The sequence below is a fragment of the Pseudopodoces humilis genome, chromosome 2 (genome assembly GCF_049639895.1).
Source record: "Pseudopodoces humilis isolate 2021_Gansu_Grassland_sample_001 chromosome 2, ASM4963989v1, whole genome shotgun sequence".
In the NCBI taxonomy this organism is placed as follows: domain Eukaryota; kingdom Metazoa; phylum Chordata; class Aves; order Passeriformes; family Paridae; genus Pseudopodoces; species Pseudopodoces humilis.
This window is the reverse complement of record NC_142201.1, coordinates 17,659,916-17,677,818: the sequence shown is the minus strand read 5'-3', so window position 1 is coordinate 17,677,818 and position 17,903 is coordinate 17,659,916. Positions and strand designations below refer to the sequence as shown.

The window sequence follows — 17,903 nt, the reverse complement described above, 5'->3', positions numbered from 1 at the left end:
CAGGGTAGAAATATATGCACTGACAAATTATCAGCAAAGCTTGTGTGTGATAATTTCTTCATGTGCCCATAGTCCTATATATTTTTTGTATATATATATATATATATATATATATATATATATAAATATTGAGAATTTTTTGTTTAATCTTGCATTTAGATAGTCTATTTTAAGGTTTGTAAGCATAATGCAACATATACATGGATAGACACAAGGTCTGAAGAAAGTGTGGAGTATGCTGGAAAAGCAGAACTGATTCTAATGCATAGGGGATTCATACTGGGTTAACATATTACTGTCACCAACTCTTCCCTGGATTGCATGGGAAACAGTAAATCAGCAGATAATAATTTTCTAATGTCAACTTCTTGGTATTCTGGAGACAAGGAACTGTTCTTGCTTTGTGAGGGATCTCCTACATGACAATGCTCTCCTTTCTGTTCACAGCCTCTGTGTTCCTGTAGCAGAACAGAGGAGTTGATTCACTCACATGTTCTTGTTAGTTTGATGATGCAGAGGGCTCAACTTAAATATGTGAAAACTGCATCCTGTTTCTCTGAGTTTGAAACTTCGTGTGTAATAAATCAGTTTCTGTAATTGCCATTATTGAGGTTTTGTGGGACTTCAAAACATAAGACAAGAGTGTTTAAATACATCTTAAGGGAATGCTGAGAACATTTCCTGTGGATGATGGATTGGTTCTGTTTCTGTAGAAAAAAAGTGAAGTCTTATCCTCTTTGTCCTTTTCTTTTGTGGAGCTCTGAGGTCCTACCTAAAGTTTGAATTTGTTTCTGTCATGCAAAAGACAAGTTAGCTGCTGGTGGTCATAGAAACAACAGAGTGTGCAAAAAACCAAGCTGTGTCTCTTGTCCCTTCCCTACTCCTGTTCTCAGGAGTTTTCATCATGGAAACAATGATGCTGCAAGAAACAGGCATATGAGCTCCTTCCCATATGGATGCGTGTAGCAAGCCTTGTCTCTGTCAGGCAGATGATTTTTCTGGAGTAGAATCACAATGGATGCAATTTCAGACAAAACACTGATTTCATGCATGAACTTAGAAGGCTAACTGCAGAAAAAAAAGAACACAACACTTACAACACACCATTCATTTCTGCATTCTACATTTAATTCTTCTTTTCAGCAAGAATAATAATGTTAGGAATATAAAAATTTTTTTGCATGCCAACTTGCAGTAGCAATGCGCTGAAAATTTTTTGATCAAAGGGCTTGATGAAAAGAAATCAAAAGGAAATACTATTGAAACCATGAGATTCTGCATTCTGAAGGCCCCCTTTGATTTTCCTTTATGCCTCAGAATATATGGGAGCATGCTTTAATAATGCTACAGCTGCAAGAAAATATAGAGGGATCTGTCTTTAACCTTTAAGAATTTTCAAAATTAGTAGATGTCAGCATTTTGAAACTGTTTCGCAGGTGTCACTGTTTTTGAGCTGTTCCATCTTGATAATTCATCTGTAATATGGTACAAGAACTAGCAAGGGAAGGGGCAGCAGTGGGACCTCAGGTAAAAGTCATGACTCTGATTTGCTTCTCTGATAGCTATAAGGAGGAACTTTTGAAAGAGATGTAGCATGATCTCTTGTATAGCAAGTGAAAAGTTGACAGTCACGTAGGAACCAGAATGGTGTTTTGGACTTCTGTACACTATTTCAAGAAAATGGTGGGAAACCCAGTGATATATACAAATAAAATAGTGTAAAATAGCATAAAATGAAAATAAAACCTTTTGTGAATGTACAGAAGATAAATTAATGTCATAACTGAAGGAAAGGTGATGATCTTTTTTTTTTTTGTTTCCAGGTTTAAAAATGTCTGATCCAAAAAATATTGTACACAGAACCCATTGTATTGAAAAACTGCTGTCTGAGAACAATTTGCAAGATATTGAGGATCATCTTAAAGAACTTGAAGATGTTGATATGACTGTAGAAGATCTTCAGGGGACAGAAGTTACCAAGGCTGTATATAGAGTACTCAAGAGTTGCCCTTCTGGCAAGTTGAAAAAGAAAGCAAAGCAGTTATTGTCAAGGTGGAAAGCACTTTACAAGAATAACTGTGCTCAGTCAATGCAAGTTAAAAAGTCAGATCCTGTGGATGTGAAAGAAGAAATTGAGTATCTCAGTGTAGTTCCTAGAGAGCAGTCACTGTCTGAAGGACCATGTCAGCAGGAGGCATTAGATGGTACTAGTTCCAACATTTTGGTCCCATCACAAACTGTTAAAAATATGGTATGTAATAACGCACAAAGCAGTATGAATCAGCATTCTTCTTTTGAGGAGCAACACACAGTTCATGAAGATTCTAAATCTGTTGTTAGCAAAGCAAGTCTGCAGCAGGATCTGATGAGAGCTCTGAGGTGTAAATGTGTAGATCTTCTTTATAAAGCTTTGATTGGTTCTGGCAAAAATGAAGAAGAAACTGTAAAATGGCTAGAGTTAGCTAAAGAGATTGAAGAACATATTTTTACTCTTCATGCTAAAAATGATAAAAAGTACAAAAATTGCATCAGAAGTAAAATCTCAAACCTTAAGAACCCTAAAAATTGCGACCTAAAACATAACCTTTTTTCAGGAACTTTGAGCCCAAAGGCTTTTGCTGAGATGACAGTGATGGAAATGGCCAGTGATGAACTGAAACAGCTCAGGGCTGCGTACACAAAATCATCTGTTCAGGAACATCAGCTTCCACAGGTTATTAATGGCACACAGACAAACAAAGTAAAGTGCAGACGTTGTGAAAAATTTGATTGCACTGTCACTATGATTGCCAGAGGAACTCTCTTTCTTCCAGCTTGGGTGCGAAGCGCAAATCCAGATGAACAAATGTTGACTTACGTTATTTGTAATGAATGTGGGGAACAGTGGTATCACAGCAGATGGATATGTTTGTAATGCTATCCCTCTTTCATAAGGGGCTTGGAAACATGTATGAGAACGTACCTCTGTTGAAACTGGAATTTTAAATTCTGTGCTGATACTATGTGGGTGCTGCCACTAAAAACTGCAAAATCAGAAAACTGCTAATGTATTTTTAAAGATGGCTTGAATGAATCTTACATGTAATAAATAAAATTAATAGGAGTTAATAACTTTCTTGAGTGGATATCCTCTCTGGAACTAGGACATCTGTCCTGAACTGAGAAAATTAATATTTTTATATAGTGCACATTACCCACAAATAATGAATAGAAGGAAATCCAATGGCAGAAGTTTTTATCCATATTTTTGTTCCAGAGTCAACAGGATTTTCACTGATTGTTTACCAGAAGTATTTATTTAAAAAAAAAATATTCCCACTAAGGGAGCTGTAAAAGTAAGAGACCTGTATCTTTTACAAATGCACAACAGGCATTTAGCATTTCAAGGTTAAAATGTATCAGCAGAGCAGAGAAACCTGCAGGGTATTTGCTGGAGGAATTGAGGACAGTTCTGCACCCACCTGACTGAGACACAGCTGAGGCTGGTCAGTTCCTCTGGGCTGAGCTGCATGACCTCTCAGAGAAAGGAGTTGGGGGCATGAGATGAGAAAACAGGTGTAGGTGAACTAAATGTCAGCCAGGACTGAAAGACAAGCTTTTATCTATATATGGGGAATATTATGTGTAACCTGAAATTGCAAAGAGACAGTTAAAATATTCTACTGGGAAAAAAAAAGAGGAGAAATCTTTCCATTCAATGAAGGGTTAACAATTACCTTTCAACAGCATTACTTACATTTTTATCATGTAAAAATGTGTGTTTTAGGGGAATTGCACTGATGTAAAATACACATTAAAGCTTTAGGCCAGACCCCCAGTGTTCAACTCTGTAACCAAGGAGTTGCTATCTGGCCTTCCTTCCCAGCCCTTACTTGTGTGCTGGAATTGATACTTACAAGTAGTCCTGCTTACGTGGCGGTATTTTTGTGTAATTATTTGTGTATTATTGTTAGCTTTCAGTGAAACTTCAGGAGAGCAAACACTCCTGTGTTAGTGGATCACAGCAAGCACAGGATTGTGTGCAGTCATTTTGAAGGTCATGGTCCTGTTGAGGAGAGCTTTATGCCAGCATTGTGCTGTGTCAGAACACCATGCAGCAGAAGACTTTATTTTAGCTGTGGACAACTTATAAATAATTTCTGCCTGAAGTTGGTTTTGAAGCCATTCCAGTAATGCAGAGATCATCCAAGTTTTATCTTGGCAAAGGGAAATATTACAAGGCATGGAATATATATGGACAGAATATATTTCAAGGATAAAATTTGTATCTGTAACACTGATTATATTTGTGATGTAATATGTAACATCATTTTCTTTTGAACTGCCCATCACTAAATGTGTAACTGCAGGCTTAAAATATTTGACTGGCTAAGAATATATGCCTTGTCTCAAAATCTCTTTAAAAAGCCAACTTGCAACTACATAGTGTGTACAGCAGCAGGAGGGTGTAGATCACTGGAGTACAGGGAGTAGAGTCCAGAAACAAAAGAAAACTTTGAAAAGTGAGATTCTTTGATATTGTTGAAGTATTTTTTATTCAATTCATTCCAGGTGAGAAAAAGATTTCTGAACTATTTTAAGCAGAGACAGTTCATTTGGGTGTGGTTTACTTGCTGCTACTCCTACAAGGAGTATGTCATTAGTGGTGATCCCCACAAACAGAGGACAAACATGCTGAACAAGGCTAAAGTCTGTATTTGTCTCCATGGGGTTTTCCAGAAATGCTGTAAATTTCTCCTTGAATACTGTGATTTAACAGCAGCAATAAGGTCTTAAACATAAATTGCCCTCAAAGATCAAGCAGCCTGTAGCTGCAGAACTTGTGATATATATGTCATGAAGATGAGAGCTGACTTAACAATGAACTTCACACAATTTTCTATGTAAAAACAAATATACTATTCCATATCTGAAGTGTTCTATTAACTGTAGGCAATGTTGCTCCCTTAACACCAGTAACCAAACTCCTTCTGGTTCCTAGAGATCCCCTGCCAAATCCACTTCCATCTGTTCTGTCAAGTGCCTTTTCCATCTCTGTCATATCCCTCTTACTGTGCACTTTTTAGGGAGGTACTCAGCTGTCAATTGTTGTTTATAACGCTTTCTTCTTTTCAAAATGAAAAGGAAATTAGCACTGTTTATTTATCATTTAAAGTGTCCGTCTGCTGTGCTATCTACATTTGCTACTAAAGCAAAGAACTGCAACTCTTTAAACAAAAAACCAGCCCTTTTATTGTGCCAAGGAGGAAAGTTAGCTGGTAACAGACTGTGGTTAAGGAGCAAATATGTTGAATTACAGTCCTTCAGGGAATCTGCAGGGTGTAATGGCCTAATTCACTGACTACCTGGAAGATATGGAAAGAAACAAGAGCACTTTGATAATTTCTTGGATTGCTCAGGAGCTGACTTGCTGCATTCTGGTATTAACAGAGCTATAAAGGCAGATGACTTCATATCCCCTTATTTTGTACTGCTGTAATTCAGCCAAGAGGTGACAAAGTCATGTTTTACTGAGACTATGTCATCTCTTGCCAGGATGGGACATAGTCTACTTGCCAGCTATAGATGGTAAAAAGTATTATTCACAAGCTCTTATTATAAGAGAACTTTGCTGATACAGAATTTCCCTCTACTCACACGAAAAAATTGCCCTTTATTTGCCATTGGATGTTTTTTGTGCTATTCTCTCTGGCATGGCATAACAACACTTCATGAATACACCTTTGTGAACAAAATTCTTAAGGTGCAGAGTCAGCTTTCTGATGAAAATGTGCATGTGAGGGTGCAGCAAGGCTGGGTTGCTGCACAGAGGGAGGCAAGCCAGGGGTGGATGGTGGGTGACAAGGCATGCAGGGACAGTGGCTTCAGTTAAAAGGGTCACTGTCCGGCAGCACCCAAACAAGAGCAAGGCAGGTCTGGACGATAATCTGCCAAAACTCCAGTGAGAACTGGGCAGGTGTGGGGACGTGCTGTCTGATGGAGACTGGTGCACAAGGTGGGGTGCAGGAATGGGCTTGTACAGTGTCTGAGCCATAATGGGGCTCTTGCTGACCATGGGAATCTGAAGCAGCTGCCCCCACCAGCACTGCCCCAGCCCTACTCCCCCCACTGGGATGGTCAAACAGGGCCTTGGACAGGGACAGCCCTATAGCAGAATTTAAACAGGAGTGATTTTGGTGCACTTGTTTCAAACTGCTTCCTAGCTGGGCATGTTCTTCTGTCTGACCTCAGGATGGGCAGGTGTGCTTCATGTGACCAGCCTTATCAAGGCATTATTTGTTCTACAATTTGTGGTGTTCTGTAGCAGCTGCTGGGTTTGTTACATACATGGTATGTAACGGAGTGGACACAGGGAAAAGGGCCTTCACTTCCTGATCCTCAAGCACTCATGCATGTGTATTAACCCTAACCCTAACCCTATGATGCTCCGTTATGCCTATAAAATCATAAGCCTAGTAGCCATGGTTATACCATGGGTTCTTTTCTATTTTCTTATCTGTTCCCATGTAAAGGAAATAAAAATACATCTTATCTGAGAAGTTCAATAATTTTGTTTCTAAAAAGAACTTGAAAAAATGAGGTATCTAGACAAGCTGAAGAACTGGGTCCAAGTGGATCCTCATGAGAATTAATGAGGCCAAGTACAAGATGGTGTACCTGGGTCAGGGCAACCCCTGGTGTCAATACAGGCTGGGAGCTGAATGGATTGAGAACAGCCCTGAGGAGAAGGACTTGGGGCTGCTGGTGGATGAGGGGCTGGACATGAGCTGGCAATGTGAACTTGCAGCCCAGGAAGAATTAAAACCAGCGTGGGCAGCAGGTTGAGGGACGTGGTTCTGCTCTTCTACTTTGTGCTCATGAAACTCCACCTGCAGTCCTGCATCCATCCCTCTGGGGTCTCCAGCACAGGAAGTACATGGACCTGTTGGAGCAGGTCCAGAGGAGGCCACCAAGATGATCAGAGACCTGGAGTACCTCTTCTATAGGGAAAAAATTAGACAGCTAGGGTGGTTCAGCCTGGAGAAGACTCATTGAAGCCTTCCAGGACCTAAAAAAGGGCTTATATGAAATATGGGGACAGACTTTTTAGCAGAGCCTGTTCCAGTAGAATGAGAAAGGAGCATAGATCCAGACTGGACAGACTGCCTATATTCAGGCTAGCAATTAGTTTTTATACGAGGGTGATGAAACCTTGTAACAGGTTGCCAAAACTGATGGTGGCAGGGCTCTGAGCAATCTGATCTGGTTGAAGATGTCCCTAGTCATTGCAGGGTGATTGCACTAGATGATGTTTAAAGGTCCCTTCCAAGCCAAACTATCCTGTAATTCTAAATTTCCTCACATGTATCCAATGTGTTTCAAAACAAAATCCAGTGTTGTTTCAAAACAAAAACATAATAGCTTCTCTCCAAAATGTATTAAGTGCAAAACAGAGTAATTATTTCCTTCACTTCTAAATGCAGCTTTTTCTTCTTTATAAATCATAAAATAATGCCATAACTGATCAGAACTTATATACCTTAGAATGACCATAATTTAAAGTCAACTTTCCTACCACTACAGCACTTGCATTTCATTTTAGAATTGGATGAAAGCAGATTCCAGGAAAAAAGCACTTAAAAATGTTTGAAGTGTAGCTTTGTTAGATAAAAATGGGTCTGGTATCATAAGATTTGCCTCTAGCATGGCCTACCTTTTAATAATCCTGTTGCTGTCAGTAGGAGCCATCTCCTTTTGATAATACTGAGATCTTGTTTCCCATTCCTTGGGCTGTGTTGATGTCTGATCCAAAACAAGACAACTCTACAAGTGGCAATTCCAGTCTGATTGCATCTGCCTTATGATCAGAAGCATGTGATGACTGCTTGAGCAAATGGGTGTACTTACGCTTGTCATCACCTGTTCCTCCTGATGGTGTAGGAACCTCTTTAATTTCTTGGGTTTTTTTTCATTTTAATTATATTTTGCCCTCATGGGGAGGTTGTAAGAGCACAGAAAATACTCTTGTCACTGTTTCCTTCAGCTTTTTTCCCTGTGATCTTGTTTAAACAGTCATGTTGGTGTTATTCTGAATTACTACAGGAACAGAAAGTGCCTACCTACTTTTTTAAGATAGTGTGCTTTGTATTTCGCTGAATTCCTTCATTGGCACGTGCACAGATTTAAATGTTTCTACTTGTAAAGTGAAGCTGTGTCATTAAAAACCACGACAAGCTGCCTTACAATTTTGGGTTTGCATACCTGGGGCCCTTAGAGTAGAGCAGAGTGACACTACTGCCTTTAATAAATAACTGTCCGGCAAATACTTTATAAATACTTTATTTTCGAGCTTAATAATGCAGGACATTCTACAACAATATGAAAGTGTTATCTTTTCCAGTGTTATCATTCTCAGACGGCGCACGATAGTGATCCATGAGAGATGGCCCTGGATGGGCCTTTCCGGCCCTGTTCTGGCGGTGGGCACGATAGTTCCCGTTGTTCCCGTTCCCGTTGTTTCCCCCTGTTCCCGTTGTTTCCCCCCGTTCCCGTTGTTTTCCCCCCGTTCCCGTTGTTTTCCCCCCGTTCCCGTTGTTTCCCCCTGTTCCCGCTGTTTCCCCTGTTCCCGCTGTTCCCATCCCCTCACCTTCCCTCAGCTCCCCGCTGAGCGGCTCTCCGCTTTCCCGTCGGGGCGGGGCCTCTGCCCGGTGGGCGGGGCCGTGTCACGTGGTGCCGGATCCCGCCCCCGGCCCGTCCGCCATGTTCGTTCCTTCCGCAGCGCCCGGTGGCGGTGGCGCAGCCCGGGACCGGGAGCCGCGGCAGGAGCGGGCACAGCCCCTTCCCGCGGGCAGGGATCGGCCTCCCCAGCGCGCCCGGGAGCGGCGGCAGCTCCCTTCCCGAGGTCTGGAGCCGAGTCAGGTTGCGTTATTTTTTCTTTCCCTTGTTGCCGCGTTCCCCGCTCTCTCCCCCGCCGCTGTCCGATATGCCAGGCGCGCTCCCCGGTGTTCCCTGGCGCAGCCTCCAGGGAGCGGGAGGGCAGCCGTGGCCGGGCCCGCGGTGGGAGAGGGCCCCGGGCGCTCCCCAGAACCGGTGCGGGTGGCGGGGAATGTGGCGTGATCCGCGATCCCGTGACTCCGGGGCAGGCGGCGGCTCCTTTGGGAAGCGGCTTCAGCCGGCGCCTGGCCGGTCGCCGACCTCGCTGTGCTTCCTCACGTCTGAGAGAGTTCTCTGGTCTGCCAGGGTGCAACTCAGCTTCCTGCCGGTGTCCTCAACACGTTTCAGATTGGGAGCAGAAGTATTACAGCTCCTTGTAGCTCCTTTTTCTCGCTGCTGTGTGCTCGGAGCGGGCTGCGCAGGGAGGCGGTGGAGTCACCGTCCCTGGAGGCGTTTAAGGACAGGCTGGACGTGGCGCTCAGTGCCGTGGGCTGGTTCACAGGGTGCTGTTCGGCCAGAGGTTGGTCTCGGAGGTCCCTTCCAACCTAATGGACTCTGTTCTGGATAGGGGCCGCCTGCTCAGCGCGCCTTTGGGTTTCAGTTCTTCTTTATTGAAGCAGTGACTCGGCCCAGCCCCTCTGCAGGGCCAGGGGAGTTCCCAGTGGCGGCAGGTGGCTCTGCGGGCTCAGGTGTGGCCATGGCTGGGGAGGGCAGGGATAGGGATGGGCCAGAACTGGGAATCGCTTACGTCTGGGTGCTTAATGGGCTGCTCTCGGTGTAAGTAAATCCGTGTTACATATAACTTGTACAAAACAACTGAGTGGATAACAGAATGGTGCAAGAAAAACAGTTTTAAAACCTCCATTAGTGGACTTTATAACAAGATTACCTGTAACTAGATATATAGAGAACATTTAAGTTTTATTAACTGGGGTGGGACAGTCAAGTAGGGAACTTCCTGGCTAAGTTTTGTTCAGGAATTGAAATGCTTGTCTGCAGGTAACTGTCATGCAGCCTCCCATCCTATGTGTTGTTTTCCTTCTTGTCCACAATAATTTACAGCTGCACTAAATAAGCATGTGGGTTTTATTTGTCTTTACTTTTAAAGTGTTGTGCAACACTGGAGTTGTCAGTGCTTGCTTTTTTTAGAGCAAGGGTGGCTGTGTGTGACTAGGAGTTTTTGGGATTGTTTTCTGTTTTTTCAAAGTGTTTTTCCATGACTTTTAGTAGCTTTGAAGGTAACAAGCTCTAATGGCAGACTGGAGGGAGAGCAGACATACCCAAAATAAATCCAAAACCTTTTTTTCTTAGCACTTTTATTTTCAGAGAAACTTAACCAAAGGATGGTACAGCTATATCTATGTTTCATACCAACACCAAATTTATGATTAACTGTTACTTTCTCTGTCTTCATTCAGGTTGTATAGAGCTATCTTTGCTGCCCTAATTTTAGTAAGGCTTTTCCATAAAATTAAAAAGAAACAGTGTGTATTAAAAAACAAAACAAAAAAAAAAAACAAAACCCTGTTCTAGCACTCCTTGTTTTGCTTTGGAGTGCTCAAACATCATCAGTTTCCTCAAACTGAAAATATGTGGGAAAAAAATTTGCAGAGGGTCAAATAAGATATTTAGATTTCAAGCTTTATTTTGTGTCAGTTTGGTAATAAATTATGGGAAACAGATCTTCCAGCTCCTTAGGATTGGTATGTTACATAAATGTTTCACAATGACTAAAAACTTCCCAGCAAAAAGGCTTGTAAGAAGTCCTTAGGGTTTGTCGTTTGTTTTTTTTTTTTTTAATAGTGTTCATTCTCTTCTGTGCGTAATACTGTTCATTCTCCTCTGTGTTTTGTTTTTGTTTTCATTCTCAGCAGAGCAGACAAGTGTGTTGGCCTGGTACAGTGTAACCCACTTAATGCCTTAGGGATAGGCTTTCATCACAAGAGTTATACAGGGAAGAATATGAATGTACGAGGTATCCTTGTACCAAGAGAGGCTGCTGTTACCAAGATTCCCTGAAGGAAAAGGGAAACTAATGCAGGGGAGAAAGATGAGCACATTTGGGCAGAAATAATTGCTGGATAAGTTATTGAAAGAGTGGAAGCAGTAATAGAGAAGTAGGTTGCAAGGAGAATGTTAAATAGCTCAGGCATTGTTAGCAATGTTGGAACAGGAGTAGCAGCACTGAAGAGTATTTTGAAGTTGGCCAAAAGTAATAGAATATTTAAGTTGGAAGATGTTTAACTGTGAGCTGCTGAGAAATGTCAACTCTAATTAAATCCAAATAAATAAGTTTGCTCATTCTACTTGAATTTGGGGAATGGGGTTGGGGGTGAAGGTTAGGCTTATGCAAGATTAAACTGGCAGAGATATAGGTGTAGGTATTTCTCCTGAGAAATTTTGCTAATTGACTTTGTGTCTAGCTGGAAGTTAGAATAAATGAAGTGAATCTGGCAGTAAGTACTGGAATGATTTAATGATCCAAGGGTTATGTGAACTTTAGGGTTCCTTCCCTTGGCCACTGGTTCTTCACAGGCCTGAGTCAGGCCAGGCAACTGTTTGAACTAGAATCCTGAGCTTCAAAGGAGTCAAAAACAGCCTTACAAAGAAACCCCCAAATACAACTTTTTAGGTCTCCAAATGAGTGGCAACATCTGAATGACAAGTTCATTTTGTATTGGGTTCATATAAGAAATTACAAGGAAATTCTAGTGATATTCTGGTGTTAGATCAAGCATGTCTAGGCTGCTTACAACTAGAGGCAATTTCAGATAGTCTGTATTTTCATTTGGATAGATGTTTAATAATTTGCTGACAGGTTGTCTTCATAGTGCAGTGTTGAAATCACAGATACAGGAAGGAAGACTTGCAAGGAGATTAGGACCTTGGTAGGTTGAGCTATACGACTGAAGGGCTTCCAGGCAGCTGACAAGTGACTGTCAGTAAAGGGGTGTTCCTGATCCAGGGCTCTTACGTCAATGCCCCATGGAGGGGAGGGCAGGGTCAGTTTGGAGGCTGACTACTGTGTTTGCTTGTAACACATTCAAAAGTACAAAGCCTGTAGCATCTTGACTTCATATGTGATTGTTTTCCTTTGAACTGAGAAAAAAGTCTTTCAAGGTCAAACACGCTTTAGTGCATAAGTGGTCTCTTATGCACTAAAAAAGCCTTCTTGTGCCACTTAATTGACCAGGGTATAAACCACTACCTCCCAAATATAAAATCAATGATTGGCTAAGGGGAGAAAAGTGAGAAAATGTGCTTCTGTCCTTTCTTTTCTTTTCAGATTTTTGGAAACTTGCAGATCTGCTATAGGCAACAAGTTTAACCACTGTAGTGATTGAGGGCTGAGAAATGTAAAACCTTCACAAACAGTAAGTGTTGAAAACTGTAGTTTTGGATTCTGCACTTTCTGCTGCAACTCTCGTAGTTCTTGGGACTTCTTTTCAGACATTTTACAGAGAAGCAATTAATGTCATTCTTTGATGGGCTGCTGTAACTAACAAACAGTTTTCTATTGCTAGCCTGGCAATTATTATCAAATGTTTTGTTCGTGTGAAAAAAAACCCCAACTACTAATGAGGGAGGGAGTTTACATTTCTATTGAAAGGCAAGTGTTTTTTTCAGTCAAAATACTTGCAGTGGTGTGCCTTTTTAAACTTCTAATCTGATTCCAGTGTCTTAACAAAATATGGTGGCTTAGTAAATAAAATTGTGACCAAGCTTCAAAATTGAACACTGTAGAGCTGCTAATTCTGCTTGCCCATAGCTTCAATGTTTTTTCTTAGATCAAAGATGGCCCTTTTTTTTCAGTAAGTCTTAGCTGATAGCATATTCGGCTGTAAGTAAACATAATTACTTACATGATGGGAACAAACTTGAGTCTGTTTTATGTTTAACAGCTTCAGTTAAAGAACAGTGTGCTATATATCCTCAAGAAAACCTTTAGATTTAGTCTTGGTTTTGTGTAGTAGGTAGTTCATCAGTGACCACTGAATGACAGTGATAACTGAAACAAAATTTCTGTTCAAATCCAGGTTTTGGTGCCCTGTTAAAAAAGGGGAGTGGAGGTTTCAGTTGCTATGTGTGGTTTTTTTTGTTTGGGTTTTTAATAGTGTGCTGCAGTGTGTCAGTGTGCGAAAAATGAAACTGTAAAGGGGTGCAATTGCTTTGGTTTGCTTAATAGTTTATGTGGGGGTTTGCAGCTTGCTGACATTATAGATACAATGCAGTTACTGTGTTGGCTAGCGCTGTTTTTCTATAGAACTTGAGTTCAGCAATTGTCTTCAGCCTTCAGTACACTGGTGTGAGCAGGTCCTTCTTAATCTATGCAGTTATTTTTATAGTAAAAAAGGACAAATTTCTAGACTTGAGTTTACATGTTGCTGCTGTGGTTTTCTAGACCAAGAATCTTGCTTTTCTTTGAGGGCTGACTCTGAGCAAGAAAGGTATTTGCACTCAGAATAAAGACAGATAGTAAGCTGACATATGAAAGTAAGACAATCTAGATAGATAGACTGGACAAGGCAATAGTATTTCACTAAGCTTTGCAGGACTGGATTTTGTAATGCAAACTGATTTTTCTGAGGTTGCTTAGCTTTTTGTCTTTCATTGTGACAGCAAATATTTGGACTGATAGTGGAAATATTTGACTTGCAATTATTTTTAGTGTTTGAAAGGGACATCCTGAAAGGCAACAATTAATTTATTTTTTTGTGTTATGGTATATGATCATGTTATAAATTACATTTAGTAGAAAATGTTCCCTGCTTTTAACAGGAATATTGAAGTCAGTTATTTAAGCACTGTAATCCTTCTTAGCTAGGAGAAGCAATTCAGAAATGGTTACCAAAATGAACCAGAGTGGGGCTGCTTTTTATTTATTTGCTCTTTCTTTGAATATTGAAATAATAGAAGAACATGAGGGAAAATTATTCTTGTTACAGGTTTTTTGTCTACTAGGTTGAGATTACTCTTACCATTTACATTTACAATTAAATTTGCAATTACTTTTTACAATTAACTAATTGTGTAGCTTACTATGAAATAACTGGAACAGTTACCTGTTATTCTATACTGTCTTGCAATTCCTGATGCTGGGTAAAACAATCAGAAGCACATTAGGAACTAAGCTCTTTTTTTGTTTTCAGATGATGAATAATGATTTAAACTGAAAAATTAACATCATATTCTGTGTTAACCATCCCTTTCAAAAACATTGTCAAAACACATTATACAAATAAGTTTTATAATAGGAAAAATAACGTTAATTCTTGTAGTGTCTTAAGTATTTTATCATTGTATTATTTATTGGAATGTTAAGGCTTCATAACTTTAGAAAAAACAACAAAAATTGAGCTCTTTAAAAATCTTATTTAAAGATGTACAATCAGGAAAAAATGCAGCAGTCTACTGTTCTGAAAAATACTACTCTGGTTCAGCAGATACTCTAAATTGCATTATCAGTGCAGCTGCAGATGAGTCCCTTATACAGAAATAAAACTGTAAATGTATAAAGTCTTTGCTGCTTTCAGAAAAAAATACTTGTTAATACTTTTAAACATGCTTCTTTGGTGCTTCAGATACAGCTTGTCTGCATCTATTTAAATGACTGAACGTATGTTCCATTATTTTGGATTAAAAACTTTACAAAAACTTAATTCTAGCCTAGCATGACAGCTGTGGCAACTGAATGTCCTGAAAAGCAACATTGCCTGCAACATTACAGAAGACTCTTTCTGTAACTATTGTGTTAAAAGGACCAGTTTAGTCCACTTTTAATAGTTTGTGGTTGGTCTGTAATTGTCTGCCTAAGACTAATTTTATGGTCATCAGTCTCTTAGACCTTGCTGGAATGGCCCACATAGTTGAAATCGTGCAAATTAACTTTGCAGGTTCTAGATACACAAAGTAGTAGATACTGTTAACACTTTCCTTACATGTATTTTGTTTAAAGTGTGGACAATTTCATTATAATAACTGCCATTGATAAAAACTCAGATACTGAAGAAACAAGTGCATAGTACTAGTCAGAACTACTTAAGCCAGTTATTTATGCACATTGTGTGTTTCAGGGAACTTCTGACTTCCGCAGGACTGGAAAAATAAATTATAACTTGTTCCCTGTGCTGGTAGGGAAGAACAGGAGAACATTCAGTACCCTCTGTTCCCACAAAAACATTCTTTATTAAGAAGCAGCTCCTATCTATTGATATAGAAACTGAAGACATAAATAAATAAATACTCTGCACCATTTTCAAGAGTTAAGCATAAACCTGCAACTCATATGCAAGTAGTCCAGTGACTCCAGTAAGGCTTCTCACATGCACTAAAATGTGTTCATAACCTGAGCCCATAGCCATTATCCCGTGGCTCTCTGAAGGGTAAATGAACTATCTTGTAGCTTCTAAGCAGTTTTGTGACTGTATAAACCTGTACAGAATTAAGGTTTTATAAATGCTGTTAATTATGCAGTGTGAATGATCTAAATTACTTGATCTCAACAAATTTTCAATGGAAGCAGTCAATTCCTTGTATTTTGACATTTTTTTGTGTTGAGGCTTCAAACTACTCCTTCTGTCTTCATGTAGATTGTGTCTAGAAAATAAATACTCAAAGATGGAAAGTCACTGATAAAAAAAATTCCTGAAATTTCTTGCTCCTACTGTAGGCCTTGATTGTAAGGCAGCAGAGTCATATGACTCTCACACCAGCTTGTATCAGGTACTAATTCTACAGCCACCCTGTGTGTGATGTATATGCCAGTAATGCTAATTACAAACTAGCAAGACCACATTCCTTCCTTCAAAGAAAGAGAGGGACTAGGCAACTTATGACCCATTTCCATTTTAAATAGATGCTATTTTCAGAGAATCCTGTTTGGGCTGAAGCCCAAACTATCAGGCAGGTTTAGGAACACAGTTCTCCTCATACAGAAACTTCAGTTTGGGCTTGTTAAAATGAAACTTTACTCCCAAGCAATTAAACAACCATTTTACAGTATTAGATGACACTACAGTTGTGAGGGCAAAGGTTGGGTACAAAGCACTAATGAGCAAATTATTTTAGTCCTAAAGGATTTTTTTTTAAAATTTTGTTTTAAGCCTAACAGTTAAAAAGCCTTCTTTGGTGTCACTAATTTGCCATCCCCATGCTGGCAGACAGACTATTCACTAGCACTTCCAGAATTTTTGACAGTTTTACTCTGGGAAGTTGACACCTTCTGACTGAACTGACATTGTAGTTCACTGCATATGACACCTTGGGCTTGGCATGTGGCATTTTGAGTATCTCTGAAGTAGCAACAGCAAATTTTCTTTTGTGGTAGTTTTAATAGGATTCCATTCATCAGTGTTGTTCTGCAAGCAGTAAACTGTAAACTATCAGATGCTCATCTAAATAAAATTACAGCATTTGCATGTTCCATAGATAACTGTGTTCCTAGTGCATTGGTTTAAAAAATAACTTTGGTAATAAAATACAGCACTGAAGTGACTAGTGCAAGGCACATGCTCTATAAAATTCTCTCACTGCTTTTTTCCATTAACTTTTTCCAGTGAACATAAATGAATGATAGCGCTTGTTGAATGTGATGTGATAGCCCTTCAGCACAAAGGGGGGTGGTTTGAAGAGTTCGGAAGTTTTTTGAGTTTTAAGTGACAGACCAGTAATTTATACAGCATACTGCTTAGATGCAGACTGCAGCCTGTAGAAGAGACACCTCTTAAATTTGGTATTCTTGAGTGGATGTTCTTACTGAAGTGTATCTACAGTTAATCTGTTTAGTGGAGTCCTGTTTTTGTACATGAAACTTGATGTTGGTGGAATTTAAAACACATTCTAGATATTTATGCAAAATTTGCTGCTCACAACTATTTTCCTTTTTAATGATTTCCTTAATCTTTGCAGGTCTAGGAAACCAGGAGGATCTTTTCCAGTAACAATGGCAGCAAAATCATCACTCCTTAAAGTAATACTGCTAGGAGATGGTGGAGTTGGGAAGAGTTCCCTTATGAACAGATACGTCACCAACAAGTTTGATGCACAGCTGTTTCATACAATAGGTGTGGAATTCTTAAATAAAGAGTTGGAAGTTGATGGACATTTTGTTACAATGCAGATATGGGACACAGCAGGTCAGGAACGGTTTAGGAGCTTGCGGACTCCTTTCTATAGAGGTTCTGACTGTTGCCTGCTAACCTTCAGCGTGGATGACTCTCAGAGCTTCCAAAACTTAAGCAACTGGAAGAAAGAATTCATTTATTACGCAGATGTCAAGGAGCCTGAAAGTTTTCCATTTGTGATACTGGGTAACAAAGTTGATATCGATGAAAGGCAAGTATCTACAGAAGAAGCCCAAGACTGGTGCAGGAATAATGGCAACCATCCCTATTTTGAAACCAGTGCAAAAGATGCCACTAATGTTGCAGCAGCCTTTGAAGAAGCTGTTAGAAGAGTTCTAGCCTCTGAAGATAGATCAGATCACTTTATTCAAACAGATACAGTAAACCTTCATCGGAAACCGAAACCCAGTTCATCTTGTTGTTGACTTAAATTTTTTTTTTGCCAAATTACTGTTGACTAGCTTGCTCTATAAAAGAATGGGGAAGGTGTAGTAGATAGAATAACAAATGGGTTTCACTTTGATATTAAAAATCATAATATTCTGCTGCTTTCATGGGGGAGAAAAAGGAAAATCTCCATTTATGAGTGACCCGTTACTGAATTAGTGATGCTTTCTGTTTAAGAAGACATTGAGTAAAACAATTAATAAAAGATTGTGATTTGCCAACTTTATTCAAATGATAAATACTTTGAATATAATTAAAACTTGAAAGTTCTAGAAGCAGGACTTTGGAGAAGCTGTTCTGGAATTCAGGCACAAAGATACTTTTCTATGTGTATATTTTTATGAAATCAGCATTCCACTTTTGTTTCGTTAGATGTCAGTTTCTTAACAATGCTAGATATTAAACTTCAGTCTCACTACA

The 17,903-nt window shown here is 39.8% G+C and overlaps 2 protein-coding genes across 11 annotated transcripts in view; both read left to right on the top strand.

The window, feature by feature from the left end:
• Positions 1-3,112, top strand: part of TCEANC (transcription elongation factor A N-terminal and central domain containing) — a 13,641-nt gene extending 10,529 nt beyond the window's left edge. For all 4 annotated transcript variants that reach the window (XM_014248628.2, XM_014248639.2, XM_014248643.2 and 1 more), the window contains one exon: positions 1,824-3,112. In XM_014248628.2, coding sequence (XP_014104103.2) covers positions 1,824-2,914 — 1,091 coding nt within the window. In that variant the 3' untranslated portion in view covers positions 2,915-3,112. The remainder of the gene's footprint in view (positions 1-1,823) is intronic.
• RAB9A (RAB9A, member RAS oncogene family) lies at positions 2,166-17,903 on the top strand. Of its 7 annotated transcripts, none has more exons than XM_014248667.2 (3): positions 8,746-8,881; positions 12,200-12,287; positions 16,822-17,903. In XM_014248667.2, exon 3 carries the CDS (start codon positions 16,856-16,858, stop codon positions 17,459-17,461), a length of 606 nt encoding a protein of 201 aa, XP_014104142.1. In that variant the 5' UTR covers positions 8,746-8,881; positions 12,200-12,287; positions 16,822-16,855; the 3' UTR covers positions 17,462-17,903. The 7 variants fall into 7 exon arrangements, with proteins under 7 accessions (XP_014104126.1, XP_014104156.1, XP_014104158.1 ...); XM_005516637.3 differs by having other exon boundaries at positions 8,759-8,898; XM_014248677.2 differs by lacking the exon at positions 8,746-8,881 and adding an exon at positions 8,920-9,433.